The sequence below is a fragment of the Etheostoma cragini genome, chromosome 1 (genome assembly GCF_013103735.1).
Source record: "Etheostoma cragini isolate CJK2018 chromosome 1, CSU_Ecrag_1.0, whole genome shotgun sequence".
Lineage (NCBI taxonomy): Eukaryota > Metazoa > Chordata > Actinopteri > Perciformes > Percidae > Etheostoma > Etheostoma cragini.
In genome coordinates this window covers 13,921,638-13,938,679 of record NC_048407.1, presented here as the reverse complement: position 1 = coordinate 13,938,679, position 17,042 = coordinate 13,921,638, and the positions used below count along the sequence as shown (strand labels likewise).

Sequence of the window (17,042 nt, the reverse complement as noted above, 5' to 3'; positions counted from 1 at the left end):
CTTTTAAACTAAATATTTTTTCAATATCCTGCACAAAAAATTAGGACTGCGAGGGCGGCCTCTAGCTCACCCAATAAGAGCGTGCGCCCCATTTAGGCCGAGCGCCCTGGTGTTCGAATGCGACCTGCAGTCTTTTGCTGCATATCGTCACCCATCTCTCTCCCACCTTTCCTGTCTATCCACTCTGAAATAAAGGGAAAACGCCTTAAAAAAAGGAGGACTGCAGAGGCATTATCATTTAATAAATAATTTAAATCTTCATTTCTGTAAGAAGGCCTTTTGAACAGTCTTAATATGTCAGAAAAAAGGCAAGCATTTGTTTTCTGTCAAACCTTGATAAAAGCATAGTGGTAAGACCATCCACTGTTAAGTTCCTTTTATAAGGTGTTATTTAAAAGATAATTTACACCTCAACTTAGAATACAGTAGTGTCAAACATCTTCCAGATACTGTTGCCTTTGTCTACAGCCTGAGTCATATCGTCCAGTTTGGGGGGCTTTTCAAGTCTGAAAGAGACTTACTTAGAACTAGTTAACCTGGGAACATTGGGTTCACACATTTGAGAGCACCACCACCTGCAGGTAACACATCCCTCAGACACAAGACATAAAATCATTATCATGCCATGCAGCAGGTCAATGATCAAGTATCACTGTTGTCACTGTTAGCAGTTTGAAGACAAACAAACAAAACTTACAAAACAGAAATGATTCCTTATGTTGTAAACTGTTGATGTAAGCAGTCTTGTTACATGCATAATGGCTTGTGTAGTATGAAGTTCTTCTTAGGTGTACTTTAAATTAAGCATTTTACAGTTTAAATAGTCTGCACCAAGGATATACATATCAATAGGTTAAATGCATTCCTAGAGAATGGCCAGAGAGGCCATTTTAGAAATGTGTAGATCTCATGTTTAAGTAATATCTTACATAGTTGAAAATTGGTTTACAGGGTCAGATACCACCTTGTTAAATCATGTAAAGAACTAAATGGACAATTGTTTGTTGGAAATATTTATATCTATATACTGTGTTGTTGTGGTTTGTTGGTTTTTCATGCAATTCACCTATATATGTCTTTGGACTGATTCCACACATTCTATGTGTACAGTTTATAGATTTACTTTAAGTAATTCAAGCCTTTTTATACTCTAATCTGGCATAACTGGCTCTACATTTGCGCATAATTGTGCTAACCATCACATTGCATTTGCAGTGTTCTTTTTTGACATGTGTAGCTACTTTGCATACTGTATGTCACTTATTGCATAAATGTCTGACATGTTATGAAGTACAGCGTGCACATCACGGCTGAGTACTGCCAATAATTGCTGATAGTTTAATTACCGCTTTTATATATTCTAACTTTAACTCTTGTATGCTATTATCGCTTGTCTGTACACTTAAAATAAATTAACTTTACATTTCCAATTAAATTATTAACTGTGTCTCCTGAAAATTAAATTCATATACAATTAATTTCCATAGTAAGTGTAACACCCAAATTATGTTTTAAATCTACGTAATGGCTTAATGATTAATGATTATATTAAATATATCTTTTAAATATTTACTGTTAATTTAAGATCTTAATATTAAAGTTTTCTGCAAAACATTCATTGATAATTCTTTCTTTCGTTTTCTCTATTCTATATTTTCACTATTTCTACTACTACTGGCAATATGCATGATGCCATGTAGAAGACTGAGTTGAAACGTGTAGGCTCATTTATTAACTACTTTTTAGTTTTTTGCAAAGCAGTGTGCCTTGGTATTTTGTTGTTGTGACTCACCTCTCTCTGAATCTTGGATTCTTGGATACAAAGAGCACCTGTTTTTAAAAACTAGCAAAGCTGAGCTATGGAACCCTATTGCTTTCCATGGTGGGCGGTTGCCATTTTCTGGTCTGGTCCAGATCTCTGCTGGACCTCGGACCAAAGCATTCCGCCACTTGCACTGCTAGATGGCCTTTTAATTAAAACTTCCAAACTATACATTGAATGTAAAAAATACACACATCCACGTGTTCCCTGAATTGAGCTGATACACCTGATATAGGCCCCGCCCATGTCTGCCTAGACATTTATGCGTGAAAAATAACGATTTATCATAAACCTTCTTTTTCAACATCTTTGCAACAAATTGGCACGAAATTTGGTACGGAGTATCTCCAGTCCAACATGACATAAAGGTATCAAAAGAATTTTTATCAGATAAAAATGCTGCAAATTATTCAATAGTTAGCTATAAAAACACAAACTTTTTCATATCTCGGCCAAAGTGAAAGCTGTCAACGAGTTTTCTTTGGTAAGACCCTTTGAAGCTCTACAACACATTTTTTTAAATTGTCCACTAGGGGGCCATACAAGTACAAAAGGTTTATAACTCAGACATTTTGAGGGTATGTTCTAGCACCACTTATAAGGCCACACCAACAGTGGTGTAGTGATTTGTCAAAGTAGGCGGGACCTATGGGACCCAGGTGTGGATTCACCACTTACACTAATGTGTGCAACTTGAGCCGTGCGACCTGTTAGCACAAAACTTGGTACGTAGGCAAAGACAATGTCAGACAATGTCAGAATGTGGCCTAGGTGGACAACTGGAGTGTGTTCCGGGGAAAGCCTGGTCTAATTAGAAGAGACGGCATTCATCCCACTGTGGACGGAGTGGCTTCACAAATGCTTTGCTGCCGACCTCGGTTGTAACGAGTGGTCATTTCATTCAAAGTTGCTCTTCTATCAGCTTGAATCAGACGGCCCATTCTCTTCGGACCTCTAGCATCAACAAGGCATTTTCAACCACAGGACTGCCGCTTACTGGATGTTTTTCCCTTTTCACACCATTCTTTGTAAACCCTAGAAATGGTTGTGCGTGAAAATCCCAGTAACTGAGCAGATTGTAAAATACTCAGACCGGCCCATCTGTCACCAACAACCATGCCAAGCTCAAAATTGCTTAAATCACCTTTTTTTCCCATTCTGTTTGGAGTTCAGGAGATGGTCTTGACCAGGACCACACACCTAAATGCATTGAAGCAACTGCCATGTGATTGGTTGATTAGATAATTGCAATAATGAGAAATTGAACAGGTGTTCCTAATAATCCTTTAGGTGAGTGTAGTTAGGGAGTGTGGAGTTGCAGCATTTGCCTTGGACGGCGGATGAGGGTGTATAGCTGCAGACACGGCACCCCTTCTCTTCTCCTCTTCATAGTTGTCAGATTAATTTACCAAATAATCATTAATACAATAAAACTAGAGGGAGGCAGGGCAGTACAGTCTCTCTTAGTTATGCTGTAATAGTTTTAGACTGCTGGGGGACTTCCTTTGACAAAGTGATCTCCTTTATCTTAACATTTGTGTGCATCCATGTCCCAGAAATGCTTTTTACTAACCTAGCTCTGGGAAGTAATTCCCCGTAGTCCTTATGTTCTTTTCCTTGGATCAGGGAGGTTCCAAAATCATGTTTGCAGCTGACGCCTTTGTCCTGCTACATGTCCTGCGATTCCCTGTTACAACCTGCAACGCTCTGTGGTGCCATGCTACACTCTGCAGTGCTGCTTCCTGCCATGCCATGAACTACTACAAACTACTATTTGTAGTAGTTTACTATTTGTAAACCTGGGTCTGTCCGAGGTTTCTTCCTAAAAGGGAGTTTTTCCTTGCCACTGTCGCTTGCTCTGGAGGGAACTAGTAGAACTGTATGTGGTCTAGTGTGGTCTAAGACCTATCTGTAAAGTGTCTTGAGATAACTCTTGTAATGATCTGATACTATAAATAAAATTGAATTAAAAATTGAATTTTATTGAATTAATATGTGCATTAATACTGGGACAACTTAAAAAAGTTCAAAACACCTGATGATGTCTGTCTTCTTTAGTCTGTTGGCTGTTTAGGTTTTTCACCTGGAACCAGTCACTTACACATTTTGCACTTACTGCAGCGTCTAGTGTAGACTGTTTACATATGTGTGCTCATCATCATTGTTCATACTGGTGTTACTGTTGAATACATTGTGAAGACATATTTCTAAAATTGATAAATTAAATCAAAAATATGATGTTTTTGTTGAGTTATTATTACACAAGTTTTTTCCGACCTTTTCGAATCCCCCGACAAATAACCCATATTACAAAAAAGACTAAACTGATAAAAACTAAACTAAAACTAATCATTTTCAAAACGTAAAAAAAACTAAACTAGAAACCCGCTTTAAAAAACTAACTAAAACTAAACTGAATTTGAAAACAAAAAGTCAATACTAATTAAAAATTAAAACTTGTGAAAATGTGACAATATAATAACCTTGGATCTGTACTGCCAATGTGTTTTGTTTTCTCATGGTCCACAAAATCGTAGCAGAGAATTGTGATATCAATCCCAAGCAAAAAAATTGTGATTTGTATTTCCCCCCAAATCGTGCAGGCCTACATTTCAGTTCGCTGTACTTCAACTGCACGTGGTCCGGCCATGTGCAGCTCCATTCGTTTGAGTGAGCGAGTCAGTAGGTCTACACAGAGTACATCTGCCAACTGTGAGTACATCTGCTAAGTTAGAGTCTGTATGAAATCATACGCGCACACAGTTTATTCACAGCACTTGTATTTATGTGGTGCTGGCTGCTCCACCCTCAGCAGGCAAGCTGGCATCGACCTTGGGGCGATGCTCTTGATCTTGCGTACGCTTCACCTCTTAATGATAAATGAGAAAACTGGGTCGGAGATGTACATTCCCACCAGAAATAGTTGGAAGTTAACATCTTCAGCTGAGCACCAAGACTTCCAACTGGGAAATCATCTCTAAATAAATCAAATGAGTTTCACAAATAGGTGAGGAGCCTATGGGAGGCCCAGGTTTGCTCCTGGGAGGAATGAGTGTGGATGATTAACTGAGAAATGAATGACCTGCTTGTGTATCCACTAGAAACCTACACGAGCAATGAAATGACTCCAAATTAAATGATATTTGGTGAGTTAAGTCCTTTTCAGTTTTTTATGACTATTTATCATCTATGCTGAAGGAGTTTTAGTCATTCCCCTAAGCAAAATCTGAAACATTCATTTACTATAACCATTACTTTGAAGCAAAGCATGTTCAGATTTCACTGTCTTCCATTCCATAAGCAGGAAACAAAAAATCTAATTGTATTTAAAGAAAATACATCACAACCTACACACGTCCACTAAGTGAACTCTTTGCAGCTGTTATGTCTGCAATGGTGCTTAAAGTTTTTAAAAGAGAGAAAATAGAGACAGAAAGAGAGAAACCCAAAGAAACTGACCATGCATGTGTATTAAAAAGCAATGGTAGTATGCCATGAGATATATTTCAACTCACCAGAGTTGGGATCGGAGTTGCCGTCAGCTTCAGTCCTCTTATCAGGGGAGGCCTGCTCGTAGAAGTCGTCCTGTGCCTGCACCAGAGGGAGAGGTTGTGTGAGGAGGGAGCCACTGCCTACAGGCTCGTGGTCCCCCAGACCGCTGTCACTGCAGCTCTCCTGGGAGCCATCCGGCAGGTGAAACGTGACGCGCCGCTGCGACTAGAACCAAGAGCACAAAACAGAGCCTCTGATGTTAGTGCTCTGCTCTGCCCCTTCAAAATTGTATCCTTTTGACACTTTTGTTTTACACTAAGCTGACCAAGCTCACACTGATCAGCACTGCAGTGTGAAAAAAGCAGCCTTAAAGGTCCAGTGTGTAACGTGTTTAGTAGATCATTATCAAAATTGGCAATGCCCGTTAACAAACTTGTCCTTTTTCATGACTATTTACCACCACCATCAATTCCAAGTATTCCTATTGGCTTGAAATTTTACATTGCCATTTGGATGAACTGGGGTAGACGCTCCATATTCATGTGCCATCTTGAAATACGTTAGCGGGTAAGGGACACACTTGATATACTTCTCTGCCTTTCACATGTTTGCTGTCACAAGATAAACTCACAGGTGCTGCCTATCTGCTCGTCGTGAATCGTCGCATCCTGGCTCCAGCTAGTTTGAAGAAGGAAACATGGAGGACCATACATGTTCAAAATCCAAATTTCAGGAACAGAAGTAAAAAAGAAGCAAAAGACCGGCTTCTCGAAGCGTGAAGGCTACCGTAGCTGTAATGCGTACTTTAAACTGAGTGGCGCGAGAGAGTTGATTGCCATATATGATCTCAATGCTAGATGAGAGAAATTCCTACACATTGGACCTTTAAGAGATTGTCTGAATGAGGTCAAATGTATTAAACATTTATGAGTAAGGGAAACATTGATGAATAGGAGGGTCAATTTCAAGTGCCAGAAGACTGAGAATGATTGGAAACTATAAAGTCTATTTTAACTTGGGCCACGTTGTTGATGGGAAGGGGCGTTAACACATGGTAAATACAGTCACGTTTCACTGCACAATGACAACCAATAAAAGCATGCAAGTTAAACACCATGCAATGTTACAAAAATTCAGCAAGGTGAAAAGAGCAAAATTTGTGAGCCTTTCATTATTGCACAGTGTAAGCAATGCCATGCAATGTATTGGTGGCAACATATTGTCATGTTTGTGAGGACTTCTGCAGGGACATTTACAGCCTGATTATTTAGATTGTGTTGTCACTTTGTTTGCATATGGGCAAAGTCAAAGTAGCCTGCAGAGCTAACAGAAGTCGCCCCCAGGGTGTCCTTCTTCCCACATTCTGCACTCTCTCTGATGAGAGGAATTTCTTAACCCACAAGTGTTCCAGGGACAAGTCGTATGGCCCCTCTGCTGGAGATATGCATGAAAGCCCACACAGACGTAAGCACACGCACACACCATCCTTAAAGCCATCTTGATTGCATTTCGAATTGTTAATTCCGAGTGTCTTTTCCCCTTGCTCTAATGACATTTTCCTAAGGCTTTTTCACAAGTCCAGACACAAGCCTCCAGCTAACCTTTCGTGAGCACAGAGAGGTCCCTGCCACATCCTTGGTGATGACAGACAGAGACGGGTTTTACAGTAATTATTGGCAAAAGCAAAGGTCACCCAATCTGCAGTCTAATGCAAATGACCTCATTATATATTTTAGAACTGCTCCAAAAAATGCAACATTCAATTAACCAAAAAGAGGGAACAAAGAAAAGAATGGGGTGGTGAGGGAGGTGGGGGTTGGGGACTTGGAGGCAGACCTAAGAGACTCTGGGAAAAAGGAGGGGGAGATGCATGGTGTTTAATTTTTATGAGGGATGGATGATGCAGGCATAGATAGATAGATAGATAGATAGATAGATAGATAGATAGATAGATAGATAGATAGATAGATAGATCTCTCAATCTGCAACTCCAGATCTACAAAAAAACTGTAAGCTACAACAACCTTGGAGGAATATGTCTCTTCATACATGTTGTGCCGTGTTGCAATGACACTATTACTCAGCTGACAAAAGGGAGAATGAATTGAAATGACAAGAAAGAACGTTTTCTGAAATGCAAGGCTGAAAAATCTGTGTACTGTATGGTGTCATTTTTTGAAAAGATTATGGTGGATTTTAGTATGCACATAGCTTTACATGTTTCTTTTATGTTACATCAAAACTAAAATTAGTTGCATTCAACAGGTTAATTAAAAAAATATAAAATAAATTGACAATTACTAATTTATCTTATTTGACAGTTGAATATAGCTGTGAAAGCGACGCAAAATGTGACATTTTCTTCGTAGAAGATCAAAATCCAGTTTATGTTGCCCGAAATCAAAATCAGGATTCAAAACGCTTCACATTTGCCGTCTCCAAGGACAACCAAAAAGTGCATAGCCAAGCACAAATAAATGTAAAGGTCTTGTAAAACAGTAGGAATCTTGATAAATGTCACCAGTAGTAATTAAAAAGTGGCAGTTGATCAGATGTGGCATTTTAAATGAAGATTACATAATGAGGGGGACAATCCTCTCTACCAGGGTTCCCTCCTTTGTATGTTTGTGTGACAGCTAAAGTAAACTGATTAGGCAAAGCAGCACTATTCGTTTCACATAAAGTGAGGAGTGTGTGTGTAGTTTAAAAATTTTATAGAGAGAATAATCCCATTGAAGCAGAAGGGTGAGGCAAGCCTTAAAGAATTGACGTATTTGGTGTATCTGCAGTTAATTAACAGTTGCTTCATATGTTTTCTTCCTGCTGATGCCAAAGAAGGTAGCCTTAGGCAAGGTAACCATCTATTTGTTGGCAGCCCTGAACATATCAAGCTAGCAATACTGATACTGGCAGCTTTTCTACCACTTCTTTCCAGAGTTAAGTAGGCAACTAGATATTTTACATGAAATTCTATATTTTCAAAACCTTGATAAACGTATTGATTAATTAAGGCAATGTGCTACAATGTAAATGATCAAAAGGTATAATAAACATGATGTTAATCCATTAAATGAGTAAGGTAAAGGATTGGGAGTCATGTGTAATTCACTGGAGCTTCTGTAAAGGTTTCTCTAGGTTTAGGATCAGCACATGACAGCACAAGTACAGGCCCATCAGTATAATAATCAGACATTCATGAGAATCCTCTGATTAATACATGGAGTGAGTGAATATAAATGGAAATGCAGTCGATGTTGGGAAAATCACTGCCATTGTTTAAAGCACGGAAAAAAGAATAGCATTCTTAATTATACAACATGACAAATGTGATATTACAAAACAGTCTTCTCATATACATGACAAGAACAGGCCATAATTGAAGCAAGAATAACTTTGTATATGTCATTTCCTTTGAGTTTTACTAGTAGAAAAAAGTGATCAGCTTCAGTGATGTGCTGTCAGATGCTTGGAGCCCTGTTGGATTTAACTCTGAGGTTTAATGTAAGAATAAACTGTATGCAAGTAAAATTATTAAAGGACTTATGCTTCCTTTATCAATATTTCACTATAACCTCGATTGTTCCAAACTAAATAATTTATAACTCATCATTTACAATTTCATTATAATACTAAATTAAAAGGTCCTGTTTTAAATTGCACGTGCTATCTCTGTGATGTGTGCGCCTATGTGCGTTCTGTGTTAGTGTGTGTGTGTGTGTGTGTGTGTGTGTGTGTGTGTGTGTGTGTGTGTGTGTGTGTTTAGTTTGTGTTTGCACATGTGTTTAATTTTGGAACGCATGTTTGAAGTTATGTGTATTTCTCTGTTGCTGACAGTCACTTGTAGTAACATTAGCATAAACCGGCTTAAACTATTCCTCGCTGCCAGTTTACAAGATATTATGGCTTATCGCGCCTGCTAACACTTATTATCCGCTTGTTTTTATAATTTGCCTGACCAAACACACTCAATTTAAAACACAAAGCAAATAGCTGCACTTTTGCTGCTTCAAGGTTTACATTCTAGCAAGCCTGCAAATGATCAAGACTGATGTTCGCCCTTGAGTCTTCATTGAAAGGATACAATATTCAACAAATTTAAACAGGATTTGAATATGATTTTTTTTGTATTCCAAAGGATAAACCTAGCTCCATACAAATGAGTTCTAGAATCATTATTATCACTATAAGTTTTTGGAAAGGTACAAAAACTTTTATTTGTTGTGTTGATCAAAAGCTTGCGTTTTCATTTTTTAAAGGACTAACAAATACCTGATTGCAGAAGTAACAGATTCATAAAGTGGTTAGTCACCAATGATATGATATACATTGTGCGGGACGCCATGATATCACATGATATCATGTTTCAATAAAGTACTATACCACAGTAACACTGCAATCAATGGCTGAAATATACAGAATCACTGCACAGTAAAGACTCAATCCCATAAAACACAAAACTGATAGAACTTTGGTTTTATGTGACAGAAAACAAATAGGCATAGGGCTTATGACTCGGCGCACAAGCTTTCTCTCTTCCTTCCCGTCTTTCTCCTCTGAGTGTGACCGTATGGAGCACTGTGCGCACGTCAAAAACAACTCCTGTGATTCCACAGGAACTCAATATAACACTACATTTCTATCAGGCAGACATTTAATGAGAAGAAGCACACACTGAGCAGACGTGCATGCACACACACACAGAATAATGCAACCCCTCAACCCCCACAAATAATCTTATCTAACAGCAGTCTGACACCTGCCGTGAGAGAACACTTCCCACGAGTCCATTCTCACAATCAAACCACTGAGAGAGATCATTCAACCAGGAAAACAAAACTCACAAAAAAAAAATGTTTTCCCTTTCTCTCCCTGCCCTTCTCTCTCTTTCTCTTTTCCTTAGAGACCAAAGGTGCTGTGCCATCTGCTGGCCACCTTGGAAAATTCCTTTTTTCTTTTTTTTTAAATATCAATAAAGGCCACAACAGTGATTGTCTTCTTTGTTCCACTGGTCATAGTTTGGCTCGCTTTTTTCCCCTTTCCTACCATTTCCCCATCTGCCTTAAACCTTTGCATGTCTATCACTGTACTTCAACACGTGTCGAAACAACAAAATGTCTATTTTATGCTATTAACCCCTAAAATACAATATTTTACATAATTTTCTTGATAAATAATCATGTTTTTGAAAAAGTACATTTCAATGTCATACTCTTTTCCCCACAGTGTTCATCCACAACCCTGACAAGCTGTGACAATCCATAAAACATCAAGTCAAGGCAAACGATAGACACTGCCTTCTGTCAACATAACATTCAGATTTCCTTTGGGATAAAATGCATCACAATCTCAGTCAGGCAGGGCTCTATTTTGATGACATAAACAGTCAAAAACAAGCTTTTCAAATGCTTAAAAAAGATGAAAGATGCAGACATAAAAAGAGTTCCCAAACTTGTTTCTGTAAGCAACACTCAAATAAAAAGTGACAAATAAATCACAATCTCCCCCGTCTTTGATTCTGACTCTAATATTGACGTAGTCTGCTCCTGCTGCCTCTCCTGAGTCTAAGTCTGCTGCCTTCTGCTTTTCATCATTAAATCATAGCGAGGCAGTTCTGAGAAACATCTGCATTCTGCCACATCCACAATGAGGCTCGATCAGTCACTGCCTCACACTTTGGTTCACCACAAATACACACACACGCACACACACAAAGACAAACACAAATATACATACATCTAAGTCACATCTGACCCATTTTGCAAACTGCAAGCTTGGAGGACATGTTTTGTGTGTGTGTGTGTGTGTGTGTGTGTACGTGTGTTTTATTTACAGAACACTTGCTTAGCATGTGATTATCAACACAGTCCATCATTTATTCTGGGCAAAATGATCTTTAAGCAGATTTATGGATGCAGTGTACATCATGCATTTTTATTTATTTATCCTTCAACCCTTTAGTGTCTAACCCACATAGGAGACACTCAGACATTTATTCTCATCAAAAGCATAAAACCGTGAGTCATACAGTATGTTGTTCACCAGAGTTACAACTCTCAGTTAGTGACACATGCTGTGACAAGTTCCCTCTCTGTAATATCAGTGTAATGTAAAGTCCAATTTGTTTTCTTTACATCTGTCTACACCTCCCAAATTAATTATCTCATCCTAGTTTCATACATGGGCATTTGCACACCTACCCACGGCTTTTTGCTTGTTAAAAAGATATATGCATTGAAATTACGGAGTAACACAAATACACTATCTTGGATTGTTAAAGAAAACTGAAATGTGTGTGTATCCGCTCCATGATTTGAATCCGATCCAAGATTTAACGGGCTCTTCCCTGGTCCATGTGACCCCCTTCCAAATTGTTTCATGAATTTCGGACTAGCAGTTTTTTCAAAATCCTGCTGACATTCAAACAACGTTAACCTCCTTGGTGGAGATAATAAAACTGAGTTAACTACATGTGAATTTTCAAATGTTTCTGAAACTGTGTAATTTTTCAAAGCAAAGGAGACTAACAGTGAAAAGAACGCTATTTTTCTGTAGTTTTTAATGCCTTTTCCTAGGTCTAATTTTTCCTGTGAAGTCACAAAACGATTTACGGCAGGTATACCGGCTCCACAGAGCACACATTCTGATCCGTCACAGATTTTGGTGTAACACCAGAAAAGCCTGTGACAGTGTATCCAGCGCAGCGGGGTAAAAGATAGCAGGATATTTCTTTATGTAGGCCTAATTGTGTTCTTATTTAGTTTTAGAAGTTGTAATTTTGGCTGATACTGGAGCAGTGCCATCACAGAAAAAAAGGAAATTAACCGAAGAACAAATAAAAGCTAAAAGGGAAAGTGACAGACAACTGGCAAAAACCTAAGTCAATCGCCATCAGTTTTTCAACAGATGGATACGATAATGGGATTGTAAAGGATATTAACCCAGCCCTGAATTGGCCCTCAGGTGTATATGTCTATTTAATTCAGAAAATAACTCTGCAATTGGTGATGTGGTTGTACGCCAGTAGCCTACATTAAAATAAGTACCCCTTCAATTTAGTGTCGGGTTTTTATTTATTTCCAGTCTGTGTTTGTGTTGAACAACTATTTTCTTTTCCCTTGTCCCCCTGTATTTGTATGAAGGGTCCTTGTGTTTCATGAAATGCGCTGTAAAAATCGTAGTTATTCTTACGTTTACGTTCATTGCTACAACAAAATGAATGCTTTGGCTCGTGACACAGTGACACTGTTAACATTACCCGGTTTAGCTTATGTCCTTCAATCAATCTCAATACATCCAAAGTAGGCCAAGTTACTGTATGCAACACTTGAAATGCAACGGTGCACCTGTAATAAATTATTTTCTGTCTGAACAAAACATTCATTGCAACTATATGTTATTTAGTTAATCCTGTTAACAATAAGTCAGTAATCCTTAATTTTGTTGGTCATATGGGGGCAGCAGAACATGCTGCAAATCACCTGTCGGTGAAAAATCAACATGGGGAACGTAACGGTAGACACTAGTAAGTAGTAGTTGCATTTGTTTTTCTTACCACCCAGAATGTAAGTACAATCTTCACTCTCTGTTTAGCTCTGTATAGGTCTCCACCAACTCCTGAAATAAATGTGTAAGGCTCTGAATTCACCATATGTTAACCAATTAGATGCTTAGTCTGTCAGCCTGATATTTAGTGTTAAGACAGCTGTGGGTTTTCCATAATCAAAAACAGCCTGCAGCAGCTAAAAATGTGATGAAAATGAGAGCAGTGTGACTTAACAAAAACCATGAGCAAGTATGCCACAATTTAGAGTTGGGTGATAATCGTCTGAGGGTTTGTCACTTGAAGTGAATTTAACTGCGTTCTATTGTTACAGCAACACGACAATATTGATTCAAGCAGCTTTAAGGTTTCTGTCTTGGTTGATTTGTCTACATCTTTGGTTACTGGTGGTAACAGCCCGTCAATTTTAAAAGTAAAGGTCAACCAGAGTTACATTTAGGGGGCAACAAATTGCCTTTAGCATCCACACTGTGAAAGAAAAAGAAGAATAGAAACAAAAGTAACTTGTATCTGCTAACAGCTTACCCAAGCAAACTGCGGGTGTCTCAGGTGACTCATCTTGTCTTATCAAATGGGATTAAAGAAAGACAATCAACAACATCATCCAACACGCTGAACTTGTGCTCAAATGTCGTTGAATTGTTTTCTATGGCTATTGCTGAAAAGCACCACCAATACGAATAGTTTCAAACATGGTGTTGATGAAAAACGTCCAGTTTAAAGTTATGGAACAATAGTGTTAAATACTGTTGTACTAGACACAAGATTGCTGCAATCCAAGATACAGTACAAGATAAGAGAATTCAACAAAAAAGATGCTGGGATGAGGTTAAATGATGTAATCAAAAAGTCTACACCTAATAGCTTTGAACTATTGTAGTATAGTCAAGCGCAAAAAAAATCAACTTAAAGGCTACAAAACCTAAGAAACAAACCTTCTAGGATTAACTCTGTCAACTTCAAAAGAGTTTTCTAAGTATGTCAGCTAACAGGCACAGTGATGGCTGAGTTAACTTAGTTTGACTCCACAGGCTGCCTTGAAACAGGAAATGGAGACATTGCCTTAGATATTGCATGTCTAACTTTTAGTGCAGTGGTTACATCTAGCTAACCTACAGGAAGGCAAATCTTCCCAACTCCCAATGGCTGGTTTACTCCACACCTCGCATATTCTCCCTCACTCCCCTCTTTCAAAACTGCACTCATAACCAACCTATTTAAAAAGATAGTGTGCAGATTTTAAACCAGCTCTGTGTCATCTTTGTGTGGACAGTGGGTTTAGACGAATGGTGTTTGGCTTTCCTCTGTGGCGCACAAAGCTCCCTGCCGAGATAAGCAAGATAACAAAACATTCAGAAAGACTTTCCTTTATGTCACACTGCCCACATTGCAGTGACACAGAGCCAGAGCAAAACAGCTCTTTGAATTCACTTTAATTGTTGTTGTTGGTTTTATACTTTTGCTTTTACTGTTTTTGTTTTCATCATCTTGTAAAGTGTATTTCAGTACCTTTTAAAGCACTATACAAATAAAATGTATTATTATTATTACTATTTTTATAAATAACAGTGGTGAGCATAAATACATTTTAATCAATGAAAACAGAAGCAAAATTTGCTAAAATAAACAGAGTTTTCTGAACGGACTTCTTCAGAGGGATTAAAGTCCATTTATAATTGATGTCATCTAACACCACCTGAGGCTACATCTGGAGCTTAGACTCATCTACTCCTTTTTCATCTCCACCCTGCAGTGACCTCTTACCTTCTCTAGTGGATTCCTCCAACCAATCTCTACATCTCCCTTTCCTCTTCATCCCAACTTTGGCGTGCTGTTAAATAACCTGATGTAGCTGAATGAGAACTGTGAGAAAGAAGTACTTCAACCAGCTTCCTCCTGTGCCTTAAGCAGAGCTGAAGAAACCTGTGCAACTGCCACAGAGCATTAGCTACAAAGTTAACCACTACTGACTCACTCATCGGTTCTACCCTCCGCCGACATCCACAGTCATAAAATAAGACACAGAAATTCTTCTCCATGTGTGACTCCTGCATCAGGATGAAGGATTTGACACTCGGAGACAGTTAACAACAGAGCAGAGTAGACTAGGCCCTGAGCACTGAATGGGGAAGCTTGATGTGTTTATGAGTTACAGTCCATGTGATCTTGGCGTTGCACTTTGGCAGCTTTAGACATTATACAACACTGAAGTCACTGTTATGTGGCACTATGGAGGTGTTGGCTTTTTTATTTACTCACTACAGATGCTTGTGAGATATACCTTTGTGTCACAACGCATTCAAAAATAATGAGAAGTATCAACAGATAATCACAGATAAACAAAATACATTCATGTTGCAATAAAAGCTACACATTTATTTAATCACCACAAACTATATTATTAATAATAACCTACAACTCTATTAACTGTCATTAAATCCTATCTGTAATTCCATTACACCAAACAGGTACAGAAGCACTCATTTGTTTAGTTGGATCCCTGTTTATCCTGTAGAAATAATGGCTATGTACACAGCCATGATTATTCAGCTTTGAGAGATCAAATGTAAATTGATTCACCAGGGAGGTGGGGTTGGCTTTGGCAACTAGTGATCTTGATTTTTTTCACGGTATTCACTCAAAAATACCATGATTGTTTTTGTTTGTTTCTAGAACAGCGAACATAAACGTTGTTGTTTTTCTTAATAATGACAAGTGAAAAAATTTTTTGTGGATAATTCATAATTTAGTGGACATTCATAATGTCTATGAAACCGAGCAACAGTATATGTCACCACCTTCCCCTAAAATCAGCGGCTTGGAAGAACAATGATATGTAAAATATGACTTGCATTTCTGTTCTCAACACTCTCAAATAAATAGGCATTCATATATGCATTCCTAATTGTGCCTGTATTGCCACATCTGTAGGCACAAAGCAATGTGAGCATTGAATCAGCTGTGCCAAAATCTAACCAATGAATTTTCTTGCCAGTAGACATTAAAGAAAGTTGTTTCTTTTTATTATATCTCATTTAATCGCACTTTCCCTTTGTATTTGTTTAACAATAAATTGGATTGTATTATACCATCTGTTAATGGAAATAAGGTATTATGAGGGTGTTAATCTGGATATATGCAACTAAACCCCATGGTAAACGTTATCACAACGTTATCACACTCTCTTGTTAAAGCTCAATTCAACTGACTGGAAAATTAGCAAAGTGCTCTAAAGTGCTAAAACCTAACGACATGGGCAACAACTGTTTAGTCTGATACTGCATCTTAAAGATAATCTGTATACATATTACCTGCTGAAAGTGAGTGAAAAAATAAAAGACAATGAAATAATAGAGGCAATGCACAGCAATATCTCTTACTACTCAACCAGCTTTTTTAAGTTGTGGCCTAAAAGTAATTGAAAAGGCGTTGTTGAATTGTAGACCACACTAATGAGAAAGTTTCACAAACAAAATCTAATTTTCACTTAAATAATAAGAGAATGACATTTTGCAGTCTATTCCTTTTGCTAAATCACTTGTAACCTGCGTCAAAAAGCAGATGTTTAATGCCACTTGATAATGGAAGGAAAGTGACAACAGTTATCTTTGAAGCTGACGCACCATGGCAAGGTGTTGACAGTGAAACCAAATATCACTACCAACAACCTGCTCTTACGGTATGTGCCAGCCGTCATGGTGTTATAACATCGGCATGCTCATTAGACATACTTGAGCCTTAATGTAGTAAGACGCGGAATGTCCGATAAAGAGCCTCGCAAATAATCTTTTATTTACAATGGTTTGATATTGATGTTTGTACATGTCATTACATTAGTGCATTCAATCCCAAAAAAACCTTTTGCCATACAAGAACTGAACCCTGTTAAACACTAACTGTTGCTGCACTAACTGTATGAATATATAACACCAAAGGTGTACTCATTCCAACTGCACCTTAGCATATACCTTGTACATATGTATTACTATTATACCAATACTATTATTATTATATAGCAATGTGCAATGTCCACAAATGAAATATTTAATCTATCTACTGTTTTTATCACAGAATACTTTCTTGTATATACTGTATATAGACACAGTATAAATCTATATATATACACATCCACATATACATATACATATATATATATATATATATATA

The 17,042-nt window shown here is 37.9% G+C and overlaps 1 protein-coding gene and 1 long non-coding RNA gene across 3 annotated transcripts in view; one reads left to right on the top strand and one right to left on the bottom strand.

Moving 5' to 3' along the window:
* The window catches only part of LOC117958240 (protocadherin-9), a 195,413-nt gene that overhangs the window by 54,792 nt on the left and 123,579 nt on the right, over window positions 1-17,042 (bottom strand). The window contains exon 4 of one of the 2 annotated variants that reach the window (XM_034894579.1): window positions 5,338-5,539. In XM_034894579.1, coding sequence (XP_034750470.1) covers window positions 5,338-5,539 — 202 coding nt within the window. The remainder of the gene's footprint in view (window positions 1-5,337; window positions 5,540-17,042) is intronic. The other variant, XM_034894641.1, reaches the window with a different exon arrangement.
* Window positions 15,334-17,042, top strand: part of LOC117958382 — a 17,113-nt gene continuing 15,404 nt past the window's right edge. Inside the window, exon 1 of the long non-coding RNA XR_004659713.1 lies at window positions 15,334-15,343. This is a non-coding gene — a long non-coding RNA (uncharacterized LOC117958382). The remainder of the gene's footprint in view (window positions 15,344-17,042) is intronic.